The sequence below is a fragment of the Corvus brachyrhynchos genome, unplaced genomic scaffold, assembly GCF_000691975.1.
Source record: "Corvus brachyrhynchos isolate BGI_N302 unplaced genomic scaffold, ASM69197v1 scaffold101, whole genome shotgun sequence".
Lineage (NCBI taxonomy): Eukaryota > Metazoa > Chordata > Aves > Passeriformes > Corvidae > Corvus > Corvus brachyrhynchos.
Genome location: NW_008237239.1, coordinates 13,165,955 through 13,186,848, shown reverse-complemented (window position 1 = coordinate 13,186,848; position 20,894 = coordinate 13,165,955). Strand labels below are relative to the sequence as shown.

General features: G+C 36.1%; 1 protein-coding gene across 19 annotated transcripts in view; it reads left to right on the top strand.

Moving 5' to 3' along the window:
- The window catches only part of ADGRL2 (adhesion G protein-coupled receptor L2), a 176,984-nt gene that overhangs the window by 148,702 nt on the left and 7,388 nt on the right, over positions 1-20,894 (top strand). For 7 of the 19 annotated variants that reach the window (XM_017729997.1, XM_017729993.1, XM_017729992.1 and 4 more), the window contains 10 exons: positions 925-1,134; positions 2,102-2,322; positions 3,552-3,618; positions 11,437-11,528; positions 12,387-12,431; positions 12,720-12,746; positions 13,414-13,582; positions 17,204-17,332; positions 17,755-17,851; positions 20,565-20,693. In XM_017729997.1, coding sequence (XP_017585486.1) covers positions 925-1,134; positions 2,102-2,322; positions 3,552-3,618; positions 11,437-11,528; positions 12,387-12,431; positions 12,720-12,746; positions 13,414-13,582; positions 17,204-17,332; positions 17,755-17,851; positions 20,565-20,693 — 1,186 coding nt within the window. The remainder of the gene's footprint in view (positions 1-924; positions 1,135-2,101; positions 2,323-3,551; positions 3,619-11,436; positions 11,529-12,386; positions 12,432-12,719; positions 12,747-13,413; positions 13,583-17,203; positions 17,333-17,754; positions 17,852-20,564; positions 20,694-20,894) is intronic. The other 12 variants (XM_017730000.1, XM_017729998.1, XM_017730002.1 and 9 more) reach the window with 5 other exon arrangements.

The following is a 20,894-nucleotide window of genomic DNA, read 5'->3' as shown; positions in this document are numbered from 1 at the left end:
CTTTCCTAAGCAATTTGCTTTCTGCAGCACTTTTCTTCCTCATCCATAAAGTTGCAAGCAAAATAACAGAGGAAAAAAATAACAAGGAAGGACAAGAGTTTTCTACAAGCCATATTTTAAAGTTACTGACCAACCTTACAACTGTTTTATAGACTCTCCCTCAGTACAGATGGAGAGTATCTGTAGAAACAGCTGTGGCTGCTGTTCCCTGGAAGCACAAGTGCCAGCTCTCCTTAAAGAGGAAGGTCAAGGAACTTCCATACTGGTTGTTTAAACACCTCTTCATAGTCAGAAATTTTGTTGTCTATTTAAAACACTTCCTGGATATCAGGGGGCCCAGACCATGCAATATTTGCAGGGATATGGGACTTCTCATAAAGCCATTGTATTCAAAAAGGTTGCTGCAAAGAACCGAAGTAAGGAACCTCCTTTAGCTAAATATGAGATTGAAGCCGGAATCACACGTGCAGCATATTCTGCATTTTGTCCTGATCAGTGTGTAAAAAAAAAACATTGCTTTCTTCTCTGCTGTGGAGTTGCAGGTCTGTAGGAAAGAACATGTGCCCTCATAGGAAGTCCCAGGGAAAGCTCTCCTCTCTCTTTGGATCAGTCTAGTGGTACCTTAAAAATGTTATGTTTCTCTGCTCGTATTTCCAACCAGTCTCCAGTAAGCCATAGGAAAAGTAAAAATGCTATCTAATCTAGATAAAATAGTCACATTTTTCTCTCAGACCTTCCTCCTCTTCTACTTATCCTGATCTTGCTCTTCTGGGAAGCTGACATGAGACTGAGAAATTACTGAGTACATTTTGCCCATCTCATGTAATGAACAAGTAACTTTTCTGGATGCTACCTGTGAAAATAGGTTTTTGTTTATACTCATAAAGAGTCATATTAATTTTTTCCATTCTTGGTTATTTCTAGTACAAAGATGGAGTGCACGAATTGCTCCTCACTGTCATCACCTGGGTGGGAATTGTCATCTCTCTTGTTTGCCTGGCCATCTGCATCTTCACATTCTGTTTTTTCCGTGGCCTGCAAAGTGATCGTAACACTATTCACAAGAACCTTTGTATCAACCTATTCATTGCTGAGTTCATTTTCCTAATAGGCATCGATAAGACAGAGTACAAGGTAAGTTTTCTCTCTGTGTACTGATCTTGTTCTCTGAAATGACTGTTTGAAACAGATTTGAATTAAAACATGATAACACTGACAAGTTTTCAGCATTCTAACACAGCAAGGCTGAAATAAAAGCTCAGCATGAAAATAAGATAGATGTATTCATACATAGTATTTATATCCATCCAAAATATGCTTTTCATTTTCAGTTGAGAAACACTGACTATTAACAAAGCAGGTGGTTAGACTTTTGAAAAAGGAGATGAAATTGAATGTTGACTATTAGGAACATATATGTTTCCTATACATATTCAAATGTCTTAACAGCTATTGACTACATTTATGTATATATTAGTACAAAGCCTTTTCTATTTGTATACACATTTTTTACACTTCACATTCAAGCAGGTATTTTGGTAGTATTGGTAAAATTAATTCTGATGTGATTCATTGGGTTGAAATTTAATAATCTAGCATAGTTTCATCCAGAATTTGACCAATGGGGAGAGAATCCAAATTGATTTCTGTTACAACAGTAGAAATTTCCAAATTACAGCAGACAAAAATGACTGGGCAGACATTTAATAATTTTAAATAAGTAGTATCACATTATGCATAGAGAGCCAACTGTTCATGTCTAGGATTATCTAAACTGTAAGTCCTAAAACCATACCAGTTTCAAAATTAAAAAGTTGCTTATAAAATTAAAAAGTCCACTCTGTAATTGATCATTGGGAGATGAGGGTGCAATTTCCTTATCTTCATTCACACTGTTCAGCTAATTCATTTTCTCTAGCTACTGAGCACATATTAGTGTTTTTAAATGTTCAGAGTATGTTTTGAGGTAGGAAAAATGCTCCTGAATTTGTGAAGGATTTCTAATAGAACTATCTGCTGTTTTCTTGCACACTGATCAGTTGGAGAGGTAATGATGTGAAGGTTTTGTGGTTTACATTTCCATCTCTCTCTTTCTTTGCAGATTGCATGTCCGGTTTTTGCAGGTCTCTTACACTTTTTCTTCCTGGCAGCCTTTGCCTGGATGTGTCTAGAAGGAGTGCAGCTTTATCTAATGTTAGTAGAAGTATTTGAAAGTGAATATTCTAGAAAGAAGTACTATTATGTTGCTGGCTACCTCTTCCCTGCTACAGTAGTGGGTGTTTCAGCAGCTATTGACTATAAGAGCTACGGAACAGAGAAAGCGTAAGTAATTGCAAGTGACCTGAGTGTTTTTCAAGTGAATAATTTTTTAAAGCCTATTAGCTGTCAGAGGGTCCCTGACAGACTAAAATACCATCTGAAAGCTTTATTGGTAAGAGAATGGCAATGCTGTGCACAAATTACAATCAAGTCTTTTGTAATTCTCTAGGTTCAGGGGATTTGTACTCTAGAGAGACCGATTCTAAATTATGGTCTTTCTTTTAACACAGAAGATTGACCTGAAACAAATTGAAAAAGTAAATAACTTCTTGTCCTCAGATGTATATTAAGCAAAATTTCCGAACTTAAAGTATCTGACAAGCTTAACCACCCAGTTTTAAGCTAATGCTTCATTAGATCTCTTTGTTCAGCTGCCCCTCTGGCTAGCTCTCAGCCTGAATTATGGCAGTACAATATTCCAACCTCTATGTTTTATTTTAATAGTATTTTATCAGACGAGTAGAGTGGGATTAAAATTAGCCACTGCCTTTTATTTACAAAAATACAGATATATATAGGAAGTGACAGAAGGTAGACAGAAAACATTTCTGAGGATTTGAGTTGCTGGAGGCATGAATTTGCCTTTCAGTAGTGTTTATTTTGTCCTTTGATGAAATTAGTTACAGAACGGGAAGATACTGTTGACTACAAGAAAGCTGCTTGATTTTGCTACTGATGAAAGACAAATAAGAGAATTCAGCAGGGAACTGGGCTGTATGAAAAATGAATTGCTAAGTGAAGTTTGCCCTAACAGGTTTACACATCATTTAGTCTGGTATCTTACGTATTCTTTTTCTACTGTTCAACTCCCAGATGGGGCATGTTATTTATACCATATTGTTTTTCAGCAAAACATGGCATCTGAACATTTTCTGTCTCATATTCTTCAGGAGTGAGCACTTCACATATGATATAAAGTTAAAAGCAGATTTTGAAGATCACATGGGAAGCCTGCAAAAAATAGTTACTGACGTTAATTTCATTAGTCCATGATAGCACCTGTCACCAAACCTTTTGACTGAAAGGAGATTTTCAGTTTCAGTCATATTGTTATACAAGGTTCATCAGAAGAGTTTCAGGTTAGGTATTGTCCATGGAATAAGTGATACTGGGCAATGTTCATAATTGTTTATTGGCAAAATGTTACCTTAAGAAGTATTTTCGCACTTTCAATTTATTGGACTGTGATGCTAATGCACCTTTCACTTTTCATTCTCTTTTTTCCACAATAGTTGCTGGCTACATGTAGATAACTATTTTATCTGGAGTTTCATTGGACCTGTTACCTTTATTATTCTGGTAAGAACTTTGTTTTTCCCTTTCCTTTTAGGTTGCCTCACAGCAAAGCTAAAAAGATTTAAAATTTCATTCAATGCCATCCTTATTCACAAGACATTCCATGAAAAGGTTTATAAACAATTTGTAATGTGACCAATGGTTATATAAATATGTAGAAATCTTTAAAGAGTGCTGACCAAATGATTAATTGTCAAAGCTGTGGTGGCACTTCAGCATAGCCATTTTTTCCTAATGGCTTGAATTCTGAAGGTCATATTGACATGTGTAGTCATATGAAAGATCAATGAAGTACTAAACACAGGGGTTTTTTAAAAGGAACCATTATTATTGCTTTCAATTGAGTCACTACTGTACACATTCTAGAATTTAACTGCTAATTACCCAACATAATTATCTCAAAAGGGTATTCTAATGCATTGGATAATTAAATAAATTTTATGTTCCATTTCACTTACACAGTATTTGTAAGTGTATTTGCATATGCACATTTTTCCATGACTACTTCTGTGCGTATTTGTGTTACATGTAGTGCCTGTCAGACATAGAAGTTCCTCTGTTCTAGCATAAATAATGGGCTGTTAAATAACCAGTAGAAAGCCTGTGCAAATTCATTGCTGAAGTCACTGTGTGCCTGCACACCCATCTATGCACCCACAGCTGGGTGCCCCAGTGTCCACGTAACACAGAATGTTGCATTCGTACATCAATTACCAGTTCTCTGAGCACTTCCAGGTAAAAAGCATTTAGTCATGTGTCAACCCAGGGAGAAAACTTCTCCCATTTATTTCTGACTAATAATACCAACACTAAACAGTGGAGGAATTTGTGAGGAAAGTGAATCCGAGATGTGCATTTTGCCTTTCATTTTGGTTTTCTCTGCTAGCTCTGCATCTTTAAAGCCTGACTATACTTGGGAAATATTGTAGAAGGTTGGTGCTGGGGACATGGCCTATGTACATAGAGAGCTTTTCTCATAATTGCTGATAGTTTGGAAGGATTAATTAATTTGTTTTCATGCTTTTGAAATTTTAAATAGTTGCATGTTCTCCTGCTGTTTCACAGTAGTAGAGTTTGAAATGTTAACAGAATTTCAGTTCACTTGAATTTCAAAATTCAGGAATTGTATTTTTCCATATTCAGAAATACTGTTTTTTCAGTGTGAAGCATATGCATCAGGCATAATTTTGAAATTTCTTTGATTTTTATAGATCTATGTTCCAGACATATTATTTCAGCACTTTTTGTACTTACAGTACAAACTGATACTTTGATTATGGAAATTTCTATTTAAAAATGTGCCTGGCCAAGGTTTTGGTTCCATTTACTCTGTTTGTATCAAAAACTATTTGAATCCTTGAGCGGTCACTTAAGAAAAGATAGTTGTACAATGTAGACATTGTTAGAGTTCATTGGCATATTTTCAAAGACATGGGCATAGATGCCAAAACTTATGTGTGTATGAGATGAATTAGAAAAATTATAGTGTTTGTAAGATTTAAGTATAGACCATAATAACTGTACAGTTTATTCTAAATACATTCAAATTAAATCATATCTCAGAATGATGGGGATTCTTTTTTTAATTAAACCTACAATTGCAATTGAAAGTTTTAGAAAGATAGGCTTAGTATGCTCAATATGATAGACAGTATTTTTCAACATAAAATTGCTCCTTGCAGTTGTTGTAATTGTTCTGGAAATTGTTCTGAGTTTCATGCTGCAATAGTTAAGTCACCTCAATTCTGGTTGTGTGGTGATAATTTTGCTTTTTGTTTGTAGTTCCTTATTTTATTGTTACTGGGGGTATTTTGCTAAGCCACCGATATTTCTCTCCCTTCCTCTAAAATAGCATTTCACATGGGAAGCCTTGGGCTTTGCTGACGGCTTTTTCACTTCCTCGTAACCAGGTCAGAGTGAGAATAGAGGTGAAGGACATTTAATCATATTGACCATGTACAGACATAGTTCACTATTATTTACTGGCCATGACATTATTATCCTCCAGCAAATCATTTAGACTGAGACGCAGAAGGCTTTTGGGAGCAGTATTCCCAACTTGAAAAATATGAAACAGCAGGTAGCAATCACAGCACAGTTCCTGGGAGTAATTCTTCTCTGGCAATTGCTTTGCCCTCTAATCGTCCCAGCTGAGAAAGCAAGAGAAACCAGAGGAGGAAGTGTGACAAGTGTAGTGGCTGAAAAATAATATGTCATGTGCACTGTAACCAAAGAGCTATATTTGTAGTGCAGCTTACTTAGTGTCAGTAGCATGTGAGAATTTCTCTTTGGTAAGCTTTTTAACATGTTGCTCAAATCACTTTTATGTTTCTCAGTTTAATAGTACTGTCAATGCACATAAACTCTTTTTTGACAGTATTGCTTTCTATTTTAATCTACAATTTTTTTCTTCTGAATTTATAAGCATTTGTACTTGTGTCTGTGCACATTTTTGCACAAAATGAGAATGTGAAGTATGAGGGGGAAGTATGAAGTTCCTCAGTACATCTTCTGAGGAACTTTTAACTTCAGTATTTCTATAGCCTGTCATGCCTTTGGGCACCAGGGTTATTATATCTATGAGAAAAGAGCATGTAAGTAATGAGCGGTGGGAAACCATTAGTATGCCTGAAATGGTTTAATGAAAGCTTGGATCATGATACGTCAGGAGCTGTTCTTATCATTTGGACAGCTCCATCTGCATCTTTAATAATTAATTCCGTTCAGTAAGAGTTCAGTGTGCACACTCATTTAGAAGCCTTCAGAGAGCACCTCTCTCGCTGCCAGTCCCAGGGAGAAATAGGCTTCTGCATGGCTAAGAGCAAAGATCTGGAGATACAAGAGCAGTTTTAGAGCTGCATTTGCCAGGTAACAAAAGCTCCAGGGAGTTCAAAAAGGGTCAGAACATGTGCAGTTCAGCTAGGTTACTTCAGAGTGGTGTTCCTGTTCTTCTGTCTTATCGTATCCATGTCAGCACTGCGGGCTGTGTGGAATGAATTTTAAGCTGCTAAGCTCAAGGCGGACGTGATTCCATTGAGCAGGTTCATGGCTATGAAAACAAACAGTGCACTTCTGTAATCTGTGGTCAGAAAAGCCAGAGCACTTTGACTGCTATGTAGATCCATACTCATTCATGTCCAAGGAACAGGTGGTGTCGGTTTAATTTAGCCAAAACTGTTGCAGTTTGCTTTTCCCAGCTCACAGATTAGTCTACCAATGGTTGCCTAAGCAAAAATTTCTAAGATGCCCCATTTCAGTAACACAGAATGTGTTAAATGTTCTCACTGTTTGAAGTATTGCTTACCAAAGTCAGTGGATGTACAGATGCACACATAACTTAGCCCTACATGTGAAAATGGACTGTATTTGTAAACTTATTTTTATAAATAATACATGTTTATCTTTCTATAGTAGACACTTGATAAATGGTATTTATCTATTAGTTACAGGGGAAATTTATCATAATTTTTGCAAAATCTAGTTTTATTTTGCTACTAATTCATTGTACCTGCAACTAATTCAAATTGATTAGTCTTCTGTGCAGGTTAGTACACACACTTTTTAAAAAAGTTAATTTGAGTTGGACACACTCCCTCTCTCAAAATTACATAGGTTTCAGGGGCCAGAAAGACAAATTTCCTACTTACACCTTCTTTCATGTCCAGTTCCTTCTGATAATCCAAATGAGAAATGGCCATATGTGTGTTCCCTGTGAAACAAGCATGGCCTTCCAGGGTGCTGCATTTGATTATTACCATAAAAATTCTTCATATTTTATATTTAAAGTAGTAACTTGTTATTTTTTAATATAGATCAATTTTCTTTCGCTTTGTTCTATCTAATTACACTAGTCATATTAAGAGATGACAAGGAGCTAGTATTTTAGAAGATACTCTAATTTTTTTCTTTTTTTACTTTATACAAAATTGTAAATTCAGGGTATAGATTAAGCTAGTTCTCTATCCAGTATGCCATCTCTTCCAGTAGACAGTAAGTTTTGGAAACTAGATCAAGCATAAACAAAAATTAAACACTACCAATTCAAAATTTTTGCTTACTATTACCAGCTAATGTTTTAAAAGATCTCATATTATAGCTCCACCTTCTGTAGCTGTGTGTTCTGTCACTTTTTGTTATCATAGCAGAATCTTCAAATCCAAACCTGTATAATTTTAGGACTGTTTGAGATGTATACATTGTGCATCTGTGTGTCTGTTTGCACAATGTATATATATATATATATTTTTATTAACACTGAAGAAGAGGTTCAGCTGCAGATTTTGGCTCATCTGGGATGAATGCAGCCCAGTTGTCAGGATGAGGCCCAGCAGTCACTAACCATTTATATTACATGAAGTGATGTAATGCCACCATTGTCAGAGGCCCGTTTTTTCTCTTAGAAGATTGCTCTCAAAAGTCCATCTTGCCATTCATGTGGGCCTTTGTATGACCTCAGAGTACTGCATGCTTGTGGTGAACATTCTTCTTAAAGAAAGATGTCTTACTCAGACCGTCTGTAAAGCTTGGAAAACATCTACAGGTTCATTTGTGTAGATCAGTAACAGTTCAGTCCTCACAGACACAGTTCAGGTTGAAAGGGGCTTCAGGAGATGTGTGGTCAAGCCTTCTCAAAACAGGCTCAGCTCTCAGCCAGACCAGGTTGCTCAGAGCTGAAAAAGCTTTGCTTGTACAAATGAATACAAAACTGTGTTTTCTTTCTGCATTTTCTTCTCCCCCGCTACATGTTTCTCACCAAGAAAAGTAATTTGGCTATTCCTTAGAAAAGCAATTATTTTCCAACAAGTTCCCTTCCCTCACTGCTTAGTACCTTTCATGAGAAAAAAGAAAAAAAAAAAAGGCAGGATGCCCGAAATCTTTAACTCATGAGTTCCTTCAAAACAATCAATTTCTAGATGAAAAGCAGTAAGGGAGCCAAAAACAAATCTATAGAAAGGTTTGGTTACAGTATCTGTAAGTGGGCAAAATAGGGTTTTTATAATGATATAATGTGTGACAGAGATGCCAGCATGTTAGAACAAGTGGCAAACCATGGTCTTTTGACTGCTGAAACTGAAAACTATGCAATATTTCACAATGATGGAGAAATAAGTATCATATGCTCAGTTGTCATAGTTACTTTGTCTTCAAGTACAGCATTTTTCCTTTTTTCTTGGAAGGACTTTTTCAGCTGCTGTGATACAGCATTATAATTTCTGTGGGCTGGTTTTGTGGGTCTGTACATAAATTATAATTACAGTGTCACTTAAGAAACTGCTTTGTGCAGTTGTTCCCTGGTGCAGCATGAACATACACCCAGACAGAGCTGAGTACCTACATAAAACCTAATGCAATGGAGCTTGGCTCAGTCTGTGGGGTAAGGCCATGTCTGCTCACGTCACTGAAGGAACCTCAGTACGTGAATAAAAGTTTTTATTTGCCGTGTGGCAAACCAGCACTTCAGTTGTACAAAGAATCAGAGGATAAAGCCCTCTTGTTTCATAAACCAGTCATTTGTGGGCTAAGCCATATCGATGAGTTTTTGATCCAAGAATGATGATGCCCGTACAATACAAGATACTCCAGAGTAGCTACTTAGGCAAGGATTAGCTTCCAGCTGTGCTGTAAATACTATTCTGAACTGGATTGTGCACTCCTGGAGGCATAGGTTGCAGCCAAAGTTGATGTACATATTAGGATTGACACAGGGCATGCATCTTAGCTCTTAATCTCTTTGTTTTCACAAAAAGCAAATTGAGGTTGCATTTTATTTTAAGCAGGCTGAAAAAGCTTACATTATGTCAGCTACCAGATTGTGCAAGAAACATTTTTAAATGCAGAAAAATAAAGTCAGTGTGCAAAGATGTGGAACTGAGGGTCAGGTCAGGTGCAGAGCCCTTGTCCTGTCTGGTGTAAAGGCGGCGAGGGAGAGAAGCAACTTGTTTTCTCGTGAAGTTTCCCAATGAAGTTATGCCATACAATGGAAACCTAGATAAGAGGAAGAGATCACAGTGATACAGTGAAATGGTTTTGCTCATCTGGCTAGTAATTTCCTGTAAGAATCAAAAAAGATAATCACCAAGATCATGAATTATTGACACTTCTGTTACATTTTGCAGCAATAGAAATATGCTTAACCTACACCATGTACGTACATCAGCTTAAAGGTTAAGTATTTTCAGCCAGTTCTTGAAACACAAACAGAAATCAATCATAAAAGTTTATTTTCATTATTTGCATCACAAACACTTTTTTCTATTAATCTCAACGTACAATTGTAAAAATGTTATACTTTGCATAATAAGGTCAAAAGTTGCCAGACACTTTTCTGGTGTTGAGAACTGCATTATAGTTCATGCTGTCCATCCTGATTTTGAGACAGCAGCAGGAGTGATTTCCCATAGCAGTAGAATTGTTTCTGTAATACATGTCATATTAACAGACTTGGATCAGAACCTTCAAAATACTCATTTTTTCAAGATTAAGACCAGCTCTTTATTAGGATTTTGGTGACATTTCTGACCATTGAGGCACAGCTGCAGGAACACTTCTGGCATGAACTGGTATCCCCAATGTTACAAAAACAGTGAAAATTTTTAAGGTGTCTCAAACCAAAGGCTACCCAAATTGAGAGATTGGGTATAACCTGCTCTATCAGTAACCAGTTGCAGATAGATATATATGTATATATAGATATGGAAGATTATAAGAATGGGTTTCTCTATCTAACATATGTGTTACAGGGATGTCCAAGCATGTCCATTCTTCCATCTTCTCTTGGCTTTTGGTCCAGCCACTTCATGTGGACCATTGTAGTACAAGATAAGGATATGTGTCTTCTCCCTGAAAGGACATGGCTCTTACTGGTTTCAAAGATACAATTTTGTCTGACTTGTCTGTGTGATATAGGACAGCACAAACTAATTGCTGAAATTAATTGGATACCACTTTTCAGCCCATATTCTTCAGGCACCCTTGTATTTGGCTTGCTGTGCTTTTCACAGGCTTTGAAATCGATAGGAGAAAGGCACCCAGTACCTTTGATCTCTGTTATCCTGTTTCACAATAAGAAAATGATAAAACATTTCCTTCAGTGTCTTCTGTGGTGTTACCTATATGAATGACACAACAAGAATAAGATGCCACAGTCCTTCAAGTGGCACACACAGTCTCACTTCGACAGAATCCAGACTACAAAGGAAAAGAGGGCAGCAGGAGGGTGCACCACCGGCGTATGTCTGTGGCACTGTCTGATGCATTTGCGACATCTTTGTGTTTCTTCTTCTTTTTTTCTCTATTTTTCTTTTTCTCCAGTTACATTTAATCTCTTTTCAAGACCCCAGTAGGATTTGTGAGAACAAAAGGTAATAAAAAAAAAAGGAGAAACCAGCAAAGGTGAAAAACATTTCAAAAACAGGATGGGGTGATAAAAAGACAACTAGTATAGCCCAGTAAAGGGGTGACCACAGTCCTTGAAGAGTGAGATGGGGAACAGGGCCAGAGGTGACAGGTAAAGGTGAGCAGATGATGAGCGCAACATGCTGGAGGACAGAGCTAGACTGATAATGGCAAGTGTTGAACGAGTTAAATATGATGGTTCATGATGATGTGGTGCATTTGGGAAATTAGGTGAAACAAGGACTTCTAATATTTTTATCCTCTCATTCTTACTTGCAATCACCATTTGCAGACCATCTAATACAGTTACCAATTTTCACTACTTACTTGGAAATAAACTACAGGGTTTTTGTTTAGCTGATAACATCATCATTATTCAGCCTATTACTTGAAGTAGTTTAATTTCATTCTTATCTGTTTTGACAGCTGAATCTTATCTTCCTGGTGATCACATTGTGCAAAATGGTGAAGCACTCAAACACTTTGAAACCAGACTCTAGCAGGTTGGAAAACATTAAGTAAGTGCTTTGTGTTCAAGTATGAGAACTATGATTATTTTCTGATTGCTGAACTGATTGAAAGCTACTCTTCATTAGGAGCACATGCCATTGTCTCCCAGCAACTGCAGATGTCAATTAGAAGCCAACAGAGCCAATCCTGCTTTCGTCACATTGTTGCTGTAATGTCACAAACGCCGGTCAAAATTAGATAATTTCAGCCTGGAACTAGTGCCAAGAAACTGTTTCACGGAAATACCACAGCACTGTAGTAATTTCATTTGCATTTAAAATGCAGTTCAAAAATTATGTTCCTGTTTGCATGGCTGATATGATTATATTAAGTTTGTTTTGTTAAATGACTTTTTGATTTAGGGATTCTGAGCAGTTTCTACTCGTAATCCTGTTCTCCCAAGAGAATTGACTCTATTATTATTGTTAACTTGAAGATTATCTGCTGTTTTCATGCTAATTTAACAAATGTTTACTTTATCATGGTGTTCTACTGTAGCATCCCTTTTGCAGAGTAATATAAGTTTTTTATAACTAACAAGGCTTTGGCAGCTTTTTGCTCCTTTAGATAGCTTTTTACTGTATTCTGTATAGCTTTACGTTGTATTCAAGGTTTTTTGTTACCAACACTGAAGGGATGGTGCAACTTTCTAACACTGAGGGTTGGATGTGAAAGGGTCTTACAGATCTGCTTTGAACGTTGGAAATGGCAAAGGGAGACTTTCAGTAAGGATAACATTGTGAACTAGATGTTCTAGATAGGTCAGTATCAGCTTCATTGCATGTTGCATGATGAGAGAGAGAGCTAATCTTTAGCATCTCTCTCTTTTCTTCCTTTTCCTCTTTCTGTCTTCTCATCCACACCAGTAATTACCGTGTTTGTGATGGCTACTATAATACGGACTTACCTGGGTAAGATAGAACCCTACATTAACAAACTTCTAGCATGATTTTTAACTTTACAAACTCGGTCATATTGTGGATATCCCTTAATTTTAATTAACTATTTTTGAGATACCTGATTTGCTAAAGACTTTTAAACTATTATAATGCCTTTATAATTTTAAATTGCTTGCCTCTGCATTTTGAATTTCCTAATTTTGACTAATTTTTATAGACAATTAAAAATGCTCTTATTAATTTCTGTTTCAATTCTGTCTAATAATTTTGTTTCTCTTTTCTGCTTATAATGCTTTCTAGCTATGAAGATAATAAGCCATTTATCAAGTAAGATCATTAGTTAGATGTGGAATTCACTGACTAAATTCCCTTTCCCTTTCATTCTGTGCTGTTTGCTACAATTCCTTTTCCTTAACCTATTCATGATGGAATCTTTTTTAGATTGTTCTGTAAAGCAATATCCATATTTTTGTCGCATTTCAGCAGGGTTTCTTCATGCGGAAGTTACATCCTCTAGCTTCAGTTTAGCTGAGTTTATCGAAGCATTAGCGATTTGGGCTCTAGGCTTTTAATCTGCTGTTTAACCTTTATGCATTTGTGTTACATTACTTAGTGTCATATGGCAGCACCACTGTTTAAAATATATGGTGTGATTAGTGGCTAAGCCAGATTTATCAATCTCTTCTCTAAAAGCAGATAAAGCAATGGAGTAGGTGGGGCTTGTGCTATACTTCTGCATTTCAAAATAGTTCTGACATCCTATGCTGTTCTTGAGAAAGAAAAAGGTTATATCTACTCTTGCTGTTTTCACTGGAGTCTAAGAGTACTAAATGGAATTGTTCTTTCTTTGATAGATAAAAGGTTAAACCCAAGGAATTTTTACATTTGAATGTGAAACTAGTAAAAGCCAACTGCAGGAACTGAAATGTTAATATTGGATTTGGCAAAGTACATTCTCATAAGTAATGTTACTAAAATTAATTTTCTTTTACAGATCCTGGGTCCTGGGTGCATTTGCTCTCCTGTGTCTCCTTGGCCTAACATGGTCATTTGGTCTGCTGTTTATAAATGAGGGGACCGTGGTGATGACATATCTCTTCACAGTATTCAATGCTTTCCAAGGAATGTTTATTTTCATCTTTCATTGTGCCCTTCAAAAGAAAGTAAGTTACCAAAACCACAGATGAATGTTCCCTAACTCCTTAGAAATGCCACACATAATTCTTAAGAAAATAGAGATAAAATTAGCAATGTGAAGTAGTTTGAGGAGGGGACTAGAATTCCAAAGCAGTTTTTGCTGTATGTGCTGGTGGGAGTCATGTAACTGCTCTGTGACCCAGGTAGGTTTAACATGGATGCAGCATTTCCAACCTGGGCTTGAAAAGTTTTGAGGTTTTGTGAAGAAAATTGCTATAGAAAATGTACTGTTTAACACTGGTAATGTGGTACATATTAGCCTGGACTTAGAGCTAAAAGTCTTCTATGTCCGCATGAAACAAGTCCTGCCTTTGCTGCAGTGCTGCAAACAAAGGATCAGTTACAATATCAGCCTGGAAATGATCTCCTTTTCTCCAATGGAGGCAGAGCAACTCTCCTGAGATCCCATTAAGCTGCCACATAAAACTGTGGGTGATAGGCAGGGATTGTACTATGTGAGCTTGTTCATTACAAAATTAAGTGGGATGTAAAAATTAATTTTATTATGAACTTTGACACACCTTAGAAAAAAGTAGTCATTAATGCTAGACAGCTGCTAACAGGAATAGTTTTCTGAAGATGGAAAAGATGACAGCATTACTTTTTTTCCAAGTGTATGCCTCCCCCAAATATCCCAATAGCTTTGTGCTCTTCACTGGAGCGTTCCTCACGAGTGGGATGAGCTAAATTAGTTCTGCTCCCCTTCACTGGATGAAAGCAGAAGGGTCCAGAAGGAGCAGATCTGCTGGAAGGAGAGAGAGAGACAGAGAAAGCTTGAAGGGGAGAGGGGAGCAAGCAGCAGGAGAGAAGGAAAGTGATGGGCACAGCCTGTGGGACCTTTTTTGGGTTCCATGCACCCCTTCTCTTCCCCAGAAGGTGGAGATTGCTTCCAAGGATGCTTTAGAGGTTCTTTAATGAACAGTGCATGGAAAAGCTGACAGCCTTTGTTAGAAGGCAGGACAAATGGAAGTAATGAGAGTTGAGAGGAAGGATGAACATCAAAAAATCCCACCCAAACAAACTTAACTTGAAATGCAGTATGTCCTACATTTGGAAATACCCAATTTGCAATATTTATATTCTAAATATTTTTACCAATTTTAGGCTGGAGACCTAGCAATTATTAACTCCCATTATAATTAGCTCACCAGAGACATAATTAACTGATATTTATAAGATGGTTTGAGACCATTGGATAAAGCATTGTTGTGTAAATACAAAAATCTTGTGCTCATGTTCTCAACTGTACCAGCTCTAACATTACCAGCATCTCTAAATTTGGTGTAGACAATGGCATTCAGACGTGTTTTAGGAAAAGATTGGTAAATAGAATTTTACCCAGATGAACATGACACTCCTCTTATTTGGAGAGAACAAAAGCACACTTAAAGAGAAGATTAAGCCTAAGAGAAGAAGGAAGATAGGGAAGAAAATGCAAACATTCTCAAAATGCAAATAATTTCTAGGTTAGGGTTTCATATAATGTTTCCCTTTTTACTATTTGTATTGGACTTGAAAATCAGAAACAGATTTCTTTTTTATTTCTTTTTACAGCTGTGCATTGTTTTTATATAAAGTGGAGTCAGCAAAAAGCAATATTAAAATACCAGTCAGGTGTGAAAAAGCATAACCTAGAGCAATAAGATTTATACCTGAAAGAATGTTAAAGCTGCCATTTTAGATTTTTAAGTGTCACTGCCTTTGACTGGATATTGTCCTATCCTCTGTCTGCATAGCTAATGTAGTCTTTTTATTCTGTTATTACTACTTGGTCACTAAATTGAACAGAGAAATAGAATTGTGGAAGTGGAAACTATTATGTTTCCAGTTCTGACGAGATGATAGTGCTGTTGCTTCCATCAGTTTCCAACAAGCTATAATTTTGAAATAATGACAGTGGGATGTGCAGTCCTGACAGATAATGTACATTCACTGCAATATAGGCATTAGGCAAAACCAACCCTGGAGGGTGGTATTTGGGTAAAAATACAGTTTTGATTGCTATTGTCTCTACTGTGTAGTGGTTTAGAGCATTTAATATCCATTAGTGTTCAGGAATGTATTTTCTTAGGTATTATACCACCTAGTGATGATCTATGTAGACCTTTTTTCCCGGACTACAGGGTTAAAAATTATAATTCTGAGTTGTTTCATTTCTGTTTTCATTCTTTACATGTCTTTTGTGCTGATATAGATAGGGGTTGACTTAAAATATGTACCATATACTTTTATAAAAAGCTGAGTTATTGTGTCTTGCTTAAAGTACAAATTATTCAGCTTTCCTTCAACCTTGTGGTTTATAGAAACATCACAGTATGTATTCTGTGAGTAAAACTCCAGTTGAAAACAGCCCATTACGCATGTAAATCCACACTTTAATTTTTTGCATTTTCTCCTGTCCCCTTTTGCATACACATAACTTTCTGTCTTATTTATTCATAGGTCAGGCAGAATTTCCAGATTAGCTGAAATCCCACTTTTCACAGAAACTCACGAGTCTCATTGCTGGAGAAGAGACACTTAAATTCCCATGTAATCTGGTGGAAGATTTATGAATTTAGACTTACATATCTATACAAATTCTATCCACTGTGTCCTTTCAGTGATACAGTCTTGCTGCCAAGACATGTACACGCTCTTCTGTTATCTGAAAATAGTAGTCAGTGAAGCAGTCATGGAATATAAGAGAATTAACTGCTCTGTAAATGATCCTGATTACTTTTATAGCAGTCGTTATCACACATAAGAAAACTAAAGTTTCAAGTAGATTTCTGGAAACAGAAGGTGAATAAATGCAGCCCAGATACTGGAGTCATTAATTAGTTTTGCTGCTCTGTCAGAAAAAAAAAAAATCATAAACATAGGTATATTCATACTTCTATATTCAACACAGACAGGAATTAGAATTTTATGTTTTGGTCCTAAAAGTGAAAGGTGCTTCATTCCCAGCCCTTATGGTTCAAAATGTGACTGGAACACTGACAAATGCCTCCATCAGCATAGCTGGAGCTGTGCCTGCAGTGGGGCAGGGGTGTTTGTGAGCTCAGTGCCAGAGCAGATGTCACCATCTGAAGTAGCAGCTGGATGAGTTACACAGAGTAACTCTATATGAAAATGCCTTTACAGGCATTGCAAGTTTTGCACTTTTTATTGGAAATCATCACATAAAGGGCAGTACTGAGCAGTGCTCAGCCTTTCTTGCCTGCTAGGATGGGAAGACAGGCTTTCTTAGCTTTCTGTACTAAAAGCTCTTACAAAAACCACTATTTTCAGCCAGTATTCAATTTGGGTAAACTTAATGATATTAATCTACATTATGAAAATGATATAAAAATAATTCTGTAACTGACTCAGTAATGATTATTCAGGGTCATCTCTAAGAAGTGTGTGTATACCTTGGAAATAATGGGTTCAAAATTCCTGGGTAGCTGCTATTTCTCCCACTGAGTAGGGAGAAATAAGCGGTTTTGCTAACAGCCAGCAATTTGAAAGACAAGAATTATCTATTTGCTTGAAAAGTGAGTAGTTTCAATGCAAGGTTCATGTGTAAGGCTATTTCGTGTGCTAAGCAATTTTTTCCCCCATAGGTACGTAAGGAATATGGGAAATGCTTCCGACATTCCTACTGCTGTGGAGGACTTCCAACTGAGAGTCCCCACAGTTCAGTGAAGGCATCGACAACGAGAACAAGTGCTCGCTATTCCTCTGGCACTCAGGTAACAAAGATTTTGACAGCATCTTTTAATTACCTTATTTATGAAAAGCCTACTGAGATGTCTTCCAATCAGAAGGACTAATTGTCTTCTCATAATTGTCACTTTGATGGTAAATACATGCTTCTGCATAGTAGAATTATTTCTTTTTAAACATTTCCTTTTACTTTGGTCTAATAAAAACACCTTAATTTTTCTTTTAATTAGGGGCTGGTTTATAGGAAAGTTTATACTGTCATGTTTCATTTAAATGAAGTTTAATATATTAGAGTTTTAATAAAAAAAGAAGGAATTTTCGCTATGTGCTAGAAGAATGGTTTTCTCTCGGCTAAAATTAACAGAAGTATTCTACATAATGGCACATGAGTAGGAAAAAATCTTCCTGTAACCTACTATGCTTTCGTCTCACTGCTTTATGTTAACAGAGTCGGATAAGGAGGATGTGGAATGACACTGTGAGAAAACAATCGGAATCGTCTTTTATCTCAGGTGACATCAACAGCACTTCAACACTTAATCAAGGTCAGTCACTGGGAACATTTCAGTTTTAGAATCCATAAATTTAATACAGATTTTATATCATTTAACACAGAAGAAATGAAAAGAATGTTTAAAAAAAAAATCTGGAACAAATGTTCTCTAAAAGCAGAGTTTTAAAGTTATCCACCAGCACTTCTGAAAACCGTGTTCCTTTAACTGGCCCCTGCTATAGAAGTTGAATTCTTCAATTCATGGGAATGTATTTGAATTAGTTTCATCAATAATTTAGCTTAAAAGCAAGATCATAATTTTAAATCTTTCCTAACCTTTATAGGTTGAATCTGAAATAGAAATATGAGTGCAGTAACATTTTAATGCATATTTGACTGACTTTTAGGTGCAGAAATTTTCCCAGTGAAATCTAATTGATATCATTTCTATGCAAAAGATGTCTGTAAAGCATTTATCTTTTCTATTTCAAAGAGCATCATATCTGTAACATGGAATAGAATCCAGATTTTCAGGCACAGAGAAGTCAAAACTCAAAACTTCTCAGCTCAAATAGACTTTGAAATCTGTAACCTCATTCTCATGTCCAGATAGAAGACAAGGGTATTAACCAAGACAGATTGTCCCTCCCTTTCTCCCCTTCCCCCTGTGTTTTTAAGGCAGTTTGAGCCAGCAGTGGAGAGAGGACTGCTCTGTGCAAGCCAGGTTTGAAGCCTGTTCTTCTACCCACATCCTTACGTGAAGAGCAGGCAGCCCTGGTCTCACTGCAATCAACTCAGAAAGTTTTAAACGGAAAATTCAAATTCAGGATTTGATAGCAGGGATATGTACTTAACTCACATTCATTTTGGAAGTAAAAATCATGGTGTTTGCAAAGGAAAAGGTATCAGAAAGTATGATTCTATATTTGCTATTTGATCTATAGAAAGTGGGTAAGACCTGTGTGTCTCGCTGCTCTTCCCACCCCTCTTACGAATCCTGCATGTTCTTCAGGCAAAAATCAAAATTAAGTAACTTCTCCTAGGTAGAAAATGCATATTTTTTCATGTCTCTTTCAATGTCTTATGAAAGTTCCAAAAATACAAGCCACATAAAGTTGGTATTTACCCTAATTTGCTGTCTCTGACTCCTGAGGTTTGCTCTAACTGTGCAGCTCTGTAAGTTAATTCAGTGTTGAACAGAGGTCTTGGAATCTTCTCCCTGTTTCAAGTTCCAGGCTCAAGTCACTGGAAATGTTCTGCCATGATTAGAAAAATTGGTATCAACTCTATTCAGTTACAATATTGTCACTATCTCAGTGATACATACGTATAAGAGTAGTTCCATAATTAATGACAAGTGTCATTTTTCCTTTAAAATAAAAATAAAACTTTTAATTAAGCTTTTTTTTTTGTGGCAAAGAAATTTGGATTGAAAAAAATTCTTAACTATAAATTACAAACAATAATTCTAACCAAGTTAAATATAGTACACAAAAAAAACCCCAAGCAAAATATATTTCAGTTATTATTTCTAGTAAGAAGTACTTTACAATGGAAAAAAGCTATGATAATTTTTTTAGTTAATCACTAATACAAACTTTCAAATAAGATTTGCGTAGTCAGACAATAATTCTCTGAGTATTAAAAATTCCTGCTCATTTCTGCTACTAAGTAGCTATGGGAGTACAAAAGCATTAATATTTGAAATATATAATATCATGCCAAATAAAAATATTTATACTTTAAAAATATAGCTGTCTCTTTAGTTGTCCTTGGGTCTGTGATACACTGATCCTGATATACTGCTTTGCAAAGTAATAGAAAAGAAACTTGGATTTTATCTTACTGAAATGTTTAAATTAATTTTTAAATGACAGCATTTTGTGTGGGATTTTTTTGTCATTATTCCAATCCATTTTTCTTGTAGTAGCTAGAAATCAGAGATTGATTGACTTTTTAATAGTTTCTCAAAATATGCTGGGGTTTTTTCTGATTATTCTGAGAGTTGTTTAAATGGTATTGCATTAACGTGTAAATTTGGTTTAAAGAAGTCCGTTCATGTAATATTTTTCTTTGTCTTACATTGTTTGTAAACTGATAGTTTAAAGAAACTTGTTGTTTGAGGAATTCTTTTTTAAAACCTGGCATATGTATTTGCAGCATGAATGTCCCAGGAGAAAATGTGAATGCTCTGATTTCTTAGAGCAAATATTTTGCTTTCCCCTCAGCATGCATACTTTCGCATATACTAAGATATGCTTCTTGCAATTTGTCATCCACTGTCTGTTTGAAAACAGCAATTCCCTTCCAGTATCTCTGTGTTTTTAATAAAATGAGTAACAGCTCTGATCCTGTCATAAGAGGTTTTTCAATACCTTTCAGTTTGAGAAATTCAGTTCTCTCAGTTCTGGACAGAAGTGTTCCATGCTGTCATTTTTAAAGTTCCAATAGCTTTATGTAGTACCTTGATCTCTAAACATTTAATTGCTACTCTTGTGTAACAGTGATTTTGTATACATTAGTAAATATCACTTTCACTATCTGTTTACTTTGGGGATTTGGACAGCACCCATGAATTACTGGAATCTAACTGTATTTTCCTGCTCCCATTTCAAATACATAGCTCAAATACACCCAGAAATTTTCAGCTAAATTACATTTTAGAAATCCTATGTGATTCATGATGAATAAAAAATTATTCTCTATTGAAACTGTCAGGCTAAAATTAAGGAACTGACTTTTTTTTTCTGTTTCTTTTGCTTTAGGAATGACTGGCAATTACCTACTAACAAACCCTCTTCTTCGACCACACGGCACTAACAACCCCTATAACACATTGCTCGCTGAAACAGTTGTATGTAATGCCCCTTCAGCTCCTGTGTTTAACTCACCAGGTGTGCTTATACTTCCTGAATAAACTGCTTTTCTTGGCTCGCTCCAAATTCCCTCTTTTCCCTAGATAGAAACTCAAGTTGCAATACCCCAGCCATACAGTCTGAATTTCTGAAATAAATCAGAGAAATACAGTGTTGCCAATGTCAGCTTGTAAAACTGCACTATATTATAGTAATGCCTTTGCCCTAACAGTATTTACC